The sequence below is a fragment of the Sus scrofa genome, chromosome 7, assembly GCF_054392235.1.
Source record: "Sus scrofa isolate SSC_HxYL_T2T_F1_AM1 chromosome 7, Sscrofa_HxYL_maternal_Yorkshire_Landrace_v2.0, whole genome shotgun sequence".
Lineage (NCBI taxonomy): Eukaryota > Metazoa > Chordata > Mammalia > Artiodactyla > Suidae > Sus > Sus scrofa.
In genome coordinates this window covers 90,943,755-90,956,074 of record NC_139389.1, presented here as the reverse complement: position 1 = coordinate 90,956,074, position 12,320 = coordinate 90,943,755, and the positions used below count along the sequence as shown (strand labels likewise).

Below are 12,320 nucleotides of genomic sequence, written 5' to 3'. Positions count from 1 at the left end.
ACCCAAACATAATGCCAGATGCTATAAAACTCCTAGAGGAAAACAAAGGCTGAACACTCCCTGGAATGAACCACCACACTATCTTCTCAGATCAGCTTCCTAGAGAAATGGTAATAAAAACAAAAATAAACAAATGGAAGATAACTAAACTGAAAAGTTTTTGCACAGCAAAGGAAACCGTAAACAAAATGAAAAGAAAACCCACAGAATGGGAGAAAATATTTGCAAAACAAGTGACTGAGTAGGGATTAATCTCCAAAATATACCTTATGGAGCTCAATATGAACAAACAAATAAACAGACACTAACAGCCCAATCAAAAATTGGGCAGAAGGGAGTTCCAGTTGCATCTCAGTGGAAATGAACCCATCTAGTATCCATGAGGACACTGGTTTGATCCCTGGCCCTGCTCAGTGGGTTAAGGATCTGGCATTGCTGTGGCTGTGGTGTAGGCAAGTAGCTGCAGCTCTAATTAGACCACCAGCCTGGGACCTTCTATATGCCATGGGTGCAGCCCTAAAAAGACCAAAAGAAAAGGGGGCAGAGTACCTAAATAGATATTTCTCCAAAGAGGACATATAGATAGCCAGAAAACACATGGAAAGGTGCTCAACATCACTAATTAGAGAAATGCAAATCAAAACTACAATGAAAAGTACAGTATATCACATATCTGGAATCTAATACATGGCACAAATGAACCTATCTACAGAAAAAACAAACTCATGGGTATGGAGAATAGACTTGTGATTGCCAAGGGGGAGGGGAAGCGGAAAGGTTAGGATGGATTGGGAGTTTGGGGTTGGTAGATGCAAACTATTGCATTTCGAGTGGATAGACAACGAAATCATGTCCTGTAGACAGGATACTGTATCCAGTCATGTGTGATGGAACATGATGGAGAATAAGGTAAGATAAAGAATGTACGTATATATATATGACTGGGTCACTTTGCTGTACTGTAGAAACTGACAGAACCCTGTAAATCAACTATAATGGAAAAATAAAAATTATATAAGGAATATATGTATATATGTAACTGGGTCACTTTGCTGTACAGCAGAAATTGACAGAACATGGTAAATCAACTATAATTTTAAATGTTGAAAAATTATGGAAAACATAGTTTTTTTTTTTTTCCTTTTGTTTTAATGGTCACACCTGTAGTATATGGAATTTCCCAGGCCAGGGGTCAAATCAGAGCCACATCTGGGGCCTATGCCATAGCCACAAGAATACCATATCCAAGCCACATCTGGAACCTATGCTATAGCTTACGGCAATGTTGAATACTCAACCACTGATCAAATCCAGGGATCAAATCTGCATTCTCGGAGAGACAACATTGGGCCCTTAACCCCATGAACCATAATGGGAACGCCTATAAAGTTATTTGTTAATCATTTGGAATTATAATTCTGACTGTTCTGACTAGAATATAACTTCTAAATTTTTTGTTGTTTTAAAACTGTGGTTTAGTGTGAACAAAATCCTTAGGGGACATTTACTGGAGAAGTTTTAAATAAGAATGAATCATGAAACACTGGTCATGGAATGTGTGTGTTGCTTCACTTGTAGCTGTACAGAGTGTCTATAAACTTTGGATCATGTTAGAAAATGTCCTTCTTAATTGCTACTTAGGAATAATGTTTACTACCTTGAAGTGAGTGTAAATAGGGTGTTTGTGGCAGTAGAGGGTTATATTTTGTGTGTTTCTGAGCTTTGTTAGTCAATAACCAATTATATATGACAGACAAGTCTCAATTGCCCACCTTTAAGTTGACAAAGACTCTGTCCTTGAACAAATATTAGTCAGGCTGCTTTGAGCCCACTTCTCCACTAGGCCTCAACTAAGCTTCATCCTCACTGGGCTTGCAGAGGCCAGATATAGGAATAATCCTGTTAAATTAGTTTAGAGGAAATTCCCCAGCCTTGGTATCTAATAAAATTTCTACCCCCCTTCTCTTGATATCTGACCACCCTGGCTTGCCCTTAACAAGAACCTTGTTTGGTCCATTCAGCAAGAATTCCCCATATCTTTAGTGTCTCTCTCTTAGCAATTTTCATCCTCCCAACCACCACAAACCCTGATACACAGAAGGATCTGTGGCTCTTTGGCTATAAATTCCCACTTTTTCTAATTGCATTGGAAGTAGAACCCATTCCACTTCTATACTGAGATCTCTTCTCCCCTATTGGGACAGCTCCCAATTAAAATAAACTTTTTGCCCTGTAAACTGTCATGCTCTGTTTTTTGTTATTGTCTGTCTCTTTCTTTCTTTCTTTCTTTCTTTCTTTCTTTCTTTCTTTCTTTCTTTCTTTCTTTCTTTCTTTCTTTCTTTCTTTCTTTCTTTCTTCCTTCCTTCCTTCCTTCCTTCCTTCCTTCCTTCCTTCCTTCCTTCCTTCCTTTCTCTTTTTTAGAGTACTGTGTATGAAACAAATTTAGTTACTGTAGCTGATGTCATAAAATGGATGACTGAATCTGTATTAAAAGTATTATAGCACCCCCCCCCAACCAAAAAAGATTAACAATGTAAGGTAATAGGATCTGGTCTTGTTTCAAGGAAGAAAGAATAAATTTATCCTAAGATAAAAGTATCTGCTTATCCCAAAATATGAAAGAAAACAGTAAAAGACAAAACACAGTTAGTGGAGATTGAAAGCTGTAGAAGGTTCAAGAAGTAAATTCTGGGAGTTTCCGTAGTGGTCAGTGGTAATAAACCTGACTAGGATCCATGAGGATGTGGGTTCAATTCCTGGCCATGCTCAGTGGGTTAAGGATCCAGTGTTGCTGTGGCTGTATGTAAGCTGGCAGCTACAACTCTGATTCAACTCCTAGACTGGGAACTTGCATATGTCACAAATGGGGCCCTAAAAGGACCAAAAAAAAATAATTTCTGTTTGCCTTGGTCATATATACTCATATCTAAATATAAATAATAAATATTTAAATAATGAGAATGAAAGTAAAAACTAATATATGTTAATATTTTGGTAAAGTTTCCATAGCTCAACTTTGATGTGCTTATTTTTTAAAACTTAGTAATGCTTTACCACCATTTTGACGGAAGACTAAAATGCAGTTTTCTCTGTTGGAATGACGTAACAAATTCATCCTGGTGTATTTGTTCTGCTCGTGACTAAAAGAAGTAAATATTATTCTTTACCATGTGTAATATTCTTAGTTATCAGGGATTCTTTAGCTAACAAGGATAATTTCTTGTGCCTTATGCTCACAAGAAATTACATGCTCCATTACATTTTTTTTTCTTTTCAGTGTTTAGGGATGCACCAGGGGCATATGGAAATTCCCAGGCTAGGGGTTGTTGTCAAAGGAATGTTACAGCCACCGGCCTATGCCACAGCCACAGCAACGCTGGATCCGAGCAGCATCTGTGACCTACACCACAGCTCACGTCAATGCCAGATCCCTGACCCACTGAGTGAGGCCAGGGATTAAACCTGAATCCTCATGGATACTAGTTGGGCTCATTTCCATAGAGCCACAAAGGGAACTCCCCATGCTCCGTAACTTATAAGGTATAGTAATTGCCTATGAAAGAGCTGAAGTTCCTTCTACTATTCATTTTATTTATTAACTTTTAAATTATAGTTGATTTATAATGTTTCTTCAGTTTGAACCAATCACACACAGTTCCCTGTGCTATGCAGTAAGGCCCCATTGCCCATCCATTCCAAATGTAGCAGTCTGTATCCCCTGACCCCAAACTCCCTGTCCATCTCCCTCCCCCCAATACTATTTATTTTAAATACATTTTCATTAATTAATAGGTAGCTATCCTACAATCATTCATATTTAGAGATACCCTTACTTTCTACACTACTATTGTGGGTTGACTTGTATCTACCAAATAGACATGTTGAAAGCCTAAGCCCCATTATCTGTGAATGTGACCATACTTGAAAATAGGTGTTTGCAGATGTAGTAAAGCTAAGATAAAGTCATCTTGAATTAGGGTGGATTAGGGGATATATCTTCCTGTTCTGAAGGTTTTAAAGAAAGCTTCTCTCTTAGATGTTTCTGAAATTTACTTCATATAAATATTATTCCCTAGGAATTGAGGCTCAAGATTATTATAATCTTTGGTTATAAGTATTTTATATGCAACTCTCTTTCCTCAAAAGTACATGTTCCGCCTTCCTAATGGAAAGACAGAGTACATTCAGTATCAGCATACAGTCAAGTTAAAGTAGGACAAAAAAGAGCTTCTCTCTGAGTTTGACCACCAACAATGAACAGCAGTAATCAATGAAGGCAATTACAATACAGTCATCGCTTAAGAGACCTCCTGTAATTCACTAGCTGTCGGCATACCCTCCTCATTGCCACCTTCATTTCTTGATTCCTGAATGTGTAAATGACAGGATTCAAGAAAGGAGTGAGAACTGCATCAAAGAAGGCCAGAAACTTATCCAGGTGTGTGGAAGGAAATGGCCACATATAGAAAAATATCAAAGGACCAAAGAATAAGATGACCACAGTGATGTGAGCTGACAGAGTGGACAGAGCCTTGGATGAACCTACTGAAGACTGTTTCTTAACAGTGAGAATAATGATGATATAGGAAATGATCAGAATGAAGAAAGAACCAACAGAGATGAATCCACTGTTGGCCGTGACCATGAACTCTAGTTGATCTGTGTCTATGCAGGCAAGTTTGATGAACCGAGGAAGGTCACAGTAAAAGCTGTCTAGAACATTAGGCCCACAGAAGGGTAAGTTTACCACAAAAGTCAGTTGAACCATGGAGTGGATAAGGCCAATTATCCAGGCAGCCACTAAAAGGAAGATGCACAATTTTGGGCTCATGATGGTCAGATAATGGAGAGGTTTACATATGGCAACATATCTGTCAAAGGCCATGGCTATAAGTAGCTCCATCTCCACACCACCAATGACGTGGATGAAGAAGATTTGAGTGATGCAGCCACTGAAGGAGATGACTTTACGTTTCCTGAAAAGGTCATAAACCATCTTGGGAGAAGCAACAGAAGCAGCTCCTAGGTCAAGGAAGGAGAGGTTGGCTAACAGAAAGTACATGGGGGAGTGTAAGTGAGGGTCAGAAGTCACAGTGAGCATAATGAGGGAGTTTCCCATCATGCTTGCCATGTAAAACATGGAAGAGAACACAAAGAGGAGAAGTTGGATCTCCCATGAATTGGTGACTCCCAGGAACACAAATTCTGACACCACAGAGTTATTTTCTCCATCTTTTGGCTTTGTTGACATTGCCACCTGAATGTGGATAATAGGAGAAAATGTAAATTATAATAAATATGTTAATAAATGAGAAGAGATGTCAAAGTTATGAACGCCTATTTCTTTTTGTATTAAAACTACTTCAAAGCCTACAGAAAAATTTGTAGGTCTCAAGTGAAGCTGTTTTCTACCACCAAGTTGTCTCTGTGTTTAAAACCCTCTCCTTCCTCCCAGGGTGGATCCATGATATTCCATATGAAATTCAAGATGGCCAACAAGAGTAACAGGAAGTCAACCCAAACGTTTCTATTTTTGGGGTTAAATACAAATACAATGTGGCTCCAGATGTTAGAATTAATCACGCATAAGGAATCATTGTTGTAATTGTTTCTAAGCCTATAATCCTTCATCTGGCCCCACCTGTAGGACTATCATCATCTTCAATATTACTGAAATGTTTACCACATCTACGAAATCTTGTTTTATCATTACTAGCATTTATTTTACTATCACCTATACTACAGTAAACTGATTACAGTTCTAACTCACTAAGTAGACTCTAAGCTTCTGGAAGGCAGGCATTTTGACTCATTTGTATTTGTACTTCCTGAAGCAAAGAAAAAATGGTCCACACAGAGAGGTGCAGGTCCATGAAGTCTGTTACCAGGTTGTATCATATTAGGTACAGGGTGTGTGAGTGAGTATTTAACAACTTCTCTAGCAACTTGATATACAGTGACCTCAAGTTTCTGTTTCCAAATTTCACAAAAGTAATAGTTCATGAAAGATTAGAAATGACTGCAAAAAAATCTTATCCTTCAACAGGTAATTTTAGAAACATTGACTTAGGATACCTAGCACATAATCTGAAGAGAATCAAATTATGATATGCATAATGTAGCGGTAGAAATAATTTTGTACAAATCTCCATATAAGGACTTACCATATTATCTTATAAATATTAACTGTTATCTACAGAATCATCTTAACTTAGCAAAAGGAATATGGGTTTTGGATTTAGATTACAAGATTTTTTCTAATGTTTAGTCACTGACAGCTTTACCTTGTTACTTAAGCTCTTTGAGCCTCAGTTTATTTATCTATGAAATTGCAGTTAGTAAAATAATATTGTATCTTAATCATATGGCTATTTATGTATTTAGTAAATGTAATGTTTACATTCGGTAAATGTTATATTTCACTTGCCCTAATAGCACTTAATATGTGAGACATAATGGATAAATGAATAAGAAAATAAAACACTACTGACTAACAAGGAGCATAAAACTTTCACATTGGAAAATATATTTCAAGACATTTTTATGAATGCATATAATGTTCACATTTTCTTAGTGATAGAAATTACGCTATCTTGGATAAGTTTAACAGATTAGCTCACAAAGAACACTGTATTCTTAGCAGTACTTACCACCACAAATGTAAATTATTATTTATTGCTCCTTCCCAATTAGGCTAAAAGCCCCATAAATTTATAGGCCACATCACTTTTCTTCAAACCAATGTATCAAAAATTTAGATCATAATTAAAAATTTGCTGAAAGTGAATAAAATATATTTGCTTGCATTAGACACTGACTATGTGAAGAAAAAAGGTAAGTCTAGAGTCTAGGAATTCAGTCAAGTGAAAAATTTGAAAGAAAGGCAAAAGTAGGAATAGGATTAAAGGAAGTACCAGTCTTCAATCTAGCAAAAGAGAGAAATCAATGAGGTCCACTTTGGGACCTAGCGATAAATTCAATATTGTTAATTTAGGAAACTCTCAAGTCATTATTGATCAGGAAGTAAATAGCCAATTACATTAAATAACTCGACCACAAACATAAATTCACTTGGTGTTAGAGCTTCTGTTAGAACTCCAATCTACTGTCTCCAAAATCAGTCTCTGTCCAATTCCTTATTTTCTTTTATTTATTCATGAATTCATGAATAAAAACATGTGATGTGGTAATGGCAGAAATTCCAGGGGGAAAGATAAGGCCCTCTTATAGTTGATGACTGACACTTATTGACATATTGGTAATTGTTTCTTTGTTGTCCATGATTATTCATCCCTGACAACTCTCTAGCAGCTAAGTCATGTACCCCAGCATCTTGGGAAACTTGGCAGTCTGATGAAACACTTCTTCTTACACTACTTGTTTGGAAAAATATTCTAATTTGGAAGAAAGTTTTTTGGATAGACTCATGATATAAAATGCCAGCTGAATTAGTTCCACTCAATCTCTCTTTCTTTAGAGGTTCCTAAGACCCCTGAACAGAGTCCATGATGAGCTAACTACTTCGAAGCCTCCATAAAGTTGCCTATATTCAGGTTCTATCACTTTCATGAGATTGCTCTTGATTCCCTCAGCCTGAGTAGTGTTCTGATTCTAGTGTTTCATTTTAACTTCCCAAATGGATGATGAGATGATTCTACCTTTCATGTGTCTTCGTAAGCTGCACAGTGCCTAGAAAAGTGCTAGAGGACATAACAGGACATCAGTGAAAACTGTGAGTGCCCTATTTGAGTCAAAGTATATTGAGACTGACCATCACCCTCAGTGTGGATGCAGGGACTCTGGACTCCATCTGGGACTTCTGGTTCAAAATCAACTGTGTGTACGATTGCACTGTCTGAATTGGTCTCTATTTTAGTGCTGACAAAATCTTATAGCTGTTACTTCTATTTTTAAAAAGCTACATGGGATAATGAACTGAATATAGGCTTCAGCATCTAAAAAACATGTGATGGAGTTCCTGTCGTGGCGCAGTGGTTAACGAATCCAACTAGGAACCATGAGGTTGCGGGTTCGATCCCTGGCCTTGCTCAGTGGGTCGATGATCTGGCGTTGCCATGAGCTATGGTGTAGGTCGCAGATATGGCTCGGATCCCGCACTGCTGTGGCTGTGATGTAGGCTGGTGGCTACAGCTCCGATTGGACCCCTAGCCTGAGAACCTCCATATGCTGCGGGAGCGGCCCTAGAAAAGGCAAAAAGACAAAAAACAAACAAAGAAACAAACAAACAAAACAACAACAACAAAAAAACAACCAACCAACCAACCAAACAAACAAAACCCAAACAACAACAACAACAACAACAACAGAAACCAAAACGTATTTCATATTCTGTCTCCTAATTACCTGTTGACCTTCAGTAACAGACGTTTCATCTCTGGGCCCTTTGCCCATCTGTAAGATGGAGAAAATTCATGTCTAACAGAACTGAGAATGTAAGGTATTATTTGTCACCCAGTCCAGTTAATTCTTCCTTTTTGATGCCCCTGCTAATGGAAATAATATATATGTCCACGATGAAGTCATATATAAGTAAATTATTGTAAATTAATATAACATATGAAATTATTTGGAGAGGAAACTGAATGAACTAGATTGGTATTTGCCATCATGAGAAAAAAATCTCAAAAATGTAATGTTGAGAGTTTCCATTGTTGCTCACTGGATTACAAACCTGACTAATATCCATGGGGACGTGGGTTCAATCCCTGGACTTTCTCAGTGGGTTAAAGATCCAGCGTTGCTGGGAGCTGTGGTGTAGGTTGCATACATGGCTCTGAACCTGTGCTGGGGTATACTATGACAGGGTTTGGTATGAGAAAAATAATGCTTACATATGTATGATTGGGTCACTTTACTATACAGCAGAAATTGGCATTGTAAATCAACTATACTTTAGTGAAAATTAAAAATATTGCCTCCATCAAATATAGGCTAAAGGTTTTAATAAAGTAGAAAGTATGACCTAAACAACAAAGGTAGCCTTCACTATGGGAAAAGTAGATTGCAATTCATATAGCAATAGGTATGTCTGATTACGTATTTATAACATAACAATTCAACAAAGACAGAAGAGGATATAACTCTTCCTTTTGAAGGGTAATTGAAAAACAAGAACATAATTTGAGTAGGAAAATGCATAAAAAGACTGAGAGGAATTCTGAAGAGACACCCCCTCTCAAAAAAAATAGAGTATATAAAAATGAAGAAGGATAAAGGGAAAAGAAGTCAACTATGTCAAAATGAACACTAAAAAGGAAGAGAAATAAGGAAAGAGTATGTATGACAAAGAGAAAAAAAGACAAGGCCCACTTTAAATAAGATGTAGTTTTTGATATATGATTTGCATTACTTTCTGGGTCCACTCTCACAAATTCTAAAATTATAAACAACTTTTAGTACTATGTCTGCAGTGTTTTAAAGCACTGTTCTTGGGGATTTCTCCACAAGCCTTTAAGAGTTATACACTTCTAGCTGTGAATTTGTTTGAGTTATTGCTCTCCAATACCCTTCAACTACATAAGAACTGGGAATTTGAAAAAAAGTGAGTTCAGGACTCCCCACTGTGGCTCAGTGGTAATGAACCTGACTAGAATCAGGAGGATGCAGGTTCAATCCATGGCCTTGCTCAGTGGGTTGCAGATCTGGTGATGCTGCAAGCTGTGGTATAGTTTTCAGAGGCATCTTGGATTCTGAGTTGCTGTGGCTGTGATATGGGCTGGCAACTACAGCTCAGATTCGACCCTAGCCTGGGAGCTTCCATATGCTGCAGGGGCAGCCCTAAAAACACACACAAAAAGACAAAAAAATTCAAAGGGGAAGGAACTATAAATACAAAACCTAGTAGGATAATACTGATGGTTCTAACTTACCCTGAAACGCATACTGGAAAAATGAAAGTTAAAGATGTCAAAAATAAATTTTTCCTAGATAAGGGAAAAGGAAAAGAAATGTAAAATCAAATGTTAGAAAATACAGAAACTCATTGTTTGATGTGTGAAGCTCACATGTCAAAGTTTTAAATCCACTTGAGGAATGGTCAGGATTCTATTTGCACCCTAAGCAATAGTCATAGATAGGATTCTAGGAGGGAACACCAGAGTATGATTCTTATTTACCTGGAAGTCATCAAATACCTACAATCAATCTCTGGTTAATCAGGTTCTGAAACTACCATCACTTATCAAGTGTGTTCAGAAGAGAAAGTTTTTGAGTTGTTTTTCTCAAACCCCTTACTTGTCATAATGCTACTAATTAGATATACATGTTAGAAAAGGTCTAGCTGTTTCGTTTTACTGCGATTAGTCCTTTTTCATGACCTGCATAGAATTGATTAATCTTCCAGTAACAGATTCTCAGACCTTTTATCCTTTATAGATGAAGGAAATACTGGTCATTGGGATTCCAAATAATAGAATTATCAAACTTAAAAGGGACCCACAGACATCTCCTAATTTTCAAAACCTAAACCATCATTCAAACAATTTTTTTCTCAATCTAAAAACATTGAGAAATTAGAACCTGACTCAGCTAAAATGGATTGCATGTTATCTTTCAAATTGTCATAAAATCCTTCTTCATACCTAAGTAAAAGTCTCCTTACCCTAATTTAAGACTTTTTTTTTTACTTTTTATAACTAAGTGCGACATAATTTCAGTGTCCATCTCAGTAACTTTTTGTCTACCTACAAAATAAGCCACCCCTTGGGTTTTGGTTTTCAAGACTCAAAAACTAATTCCTTTTATATTTCCTTTTAGGATCTCTTTCCAATTTACCTTTCAGATTCCCCCCCCCCCCCAAAAGACATTTGTCAACTTTCTCTAAAGCTTTCTTCATTCTACTTACAGTTTGGAGGTAAAATTAATAAAAATAATTAGAAGTAAAGTAGGTAAGAGTACAGGAGAACCAGCTGACCTGGTATTTTTCATTTTGTTTGTAAATTTTGCACATCATATTTTAAGTTAACATTCACATTGGAAATAATTTATTCAGATTTGTGTCTTTGGATGTCTCTTATCTTCAGGTATCTATAAGACTATTTCCCACCTTGAATGCTACAAGTACCAAATACATTTGCTACAGTTTTCACTGAGAATTAACTTATACTTTATCTGTTTTGAAGTACTAGTGGACATTATAGGAACCCATCTTTTTTTTTTTTTTTTTTTGTCTTTTCTAGGGCCGCACCCATGCCATATGGAGGTTCCCAGGCTGGGGTCTAATTGGAGCTGTAGCTGCCGGCTTATGCCAGAGCCACTGCAACGCAGGATCCAAGCCACATCTGTGATCTATACCACAGCTCACGGCAACACCAGGTCCTTAACCCACTGAGCGAGGCTAGGGATCCAACCTGCAACCTCATGGTTTCTAGTCGGGTTCATTAACCACTGTGCCACAACGGGAACTCCAAGAACCCATGATTTTTTAGTTTCATGGGTCACCAATTTTTCTCACCTGTTTATCATATTTGGAAGATGAGAATCATTCATATAATCATTGCTGGAAACACCTGAATGCTGACCCCCAACATTATAAAGGAATTTGACTTTTTCTAACAATATCTTTCACATTACCTCAACACTGTGTAATTCTAGTTAAATTCAAGGTCTATTTATCATCTCCAGCATGTCAATACATTTTTCACAATTATTCTCCACTACTAGTCAATTTGTTACTCCAGATGTTAGCTATCTTTTTAGAGTCCATAACATGACTTTCAACAACAGAGTCATGTCTGACACCAGAACCACTCTATTTATTGTTAAGCTTATCCTCATTCTATTTTACCTCTATAAAGAAAAAAGCATTTCCATGAAGTCTTTGACTTTTCCTGTGCTCTCTAATATCCAGTGCCATAAAATTTTGCCATATGTGGAAGTGAAGGTTATCAACAGCTCTAGAGGACACTGACCAGTGATAATGCAAAGATTAGAGTTTAGAGGAGTTCATGAATCAAGGGACTTTACTCCTAGGGACCTATTTGGATTGACCAGAACAAAGGTCCTCAAGACTCCTAATTAGACACTAGAGACAAAGAAGAAAAAACATATGTTTATCAACATAGGATAGAATATACTGTGTTCCCATTTTTAATTACCTTGATTTAAAACTTTCAAATATTTTGGCATATGGCTTATGAGCTTCCATTTTCACTTTTGCCCCCCCCCCATGCCCACAAATATCAGAGGCAAGCCCTTTTCCATCTTTTGGTCCAGCGACATAAGGATCCCCAAGTTGTCAAAGGCCAGTCTTATCTGTGTCCCTTTGGAAACATTCTTTCCTGGGGCACTAGGACCTCTGA

At 37.2% G+C, this 12,320-nt stretch overlaps 1 protein-coding gene and 1 long non-coding RNA gene across 2 annotated transcripts in view; one reads left to right on the top strand and one right to left on the bottom strand.

Annotated features, from left to right (window-relative positions):
• Positions 1-12,320, top strand: part of LOC146401763 (uncharacterized) — a 909,931-nt gene that overhangs the window by 420,836 nt on the left and 476,775 nt on the right. The gene's annotated exons all lie outside the window — the stretch shown is intronic.
• On the bottom strand, positions 4,292-5,251 carry LOC100152146 (olfactory receptor 4F3/4F16/4F29-like). The gene has a single exon (XM_001925178.6). The coding sequence runs from the start codon at positions 5,249-5,251 to the stop codon at positions 4,292-4,294; it is 960 nt and encodes a 319-aa protein (XP_001925213.3).

Excerpts from the sequence above, each read along its gene's own strand:
- LOC100152146 (XM_001925178.6), bottom strand. The coding sequence starts at position 5,251 with ATGTCAACAAAGCCAAAAGATGGAGAAAATAACTCTGTGGTGTCAGAA.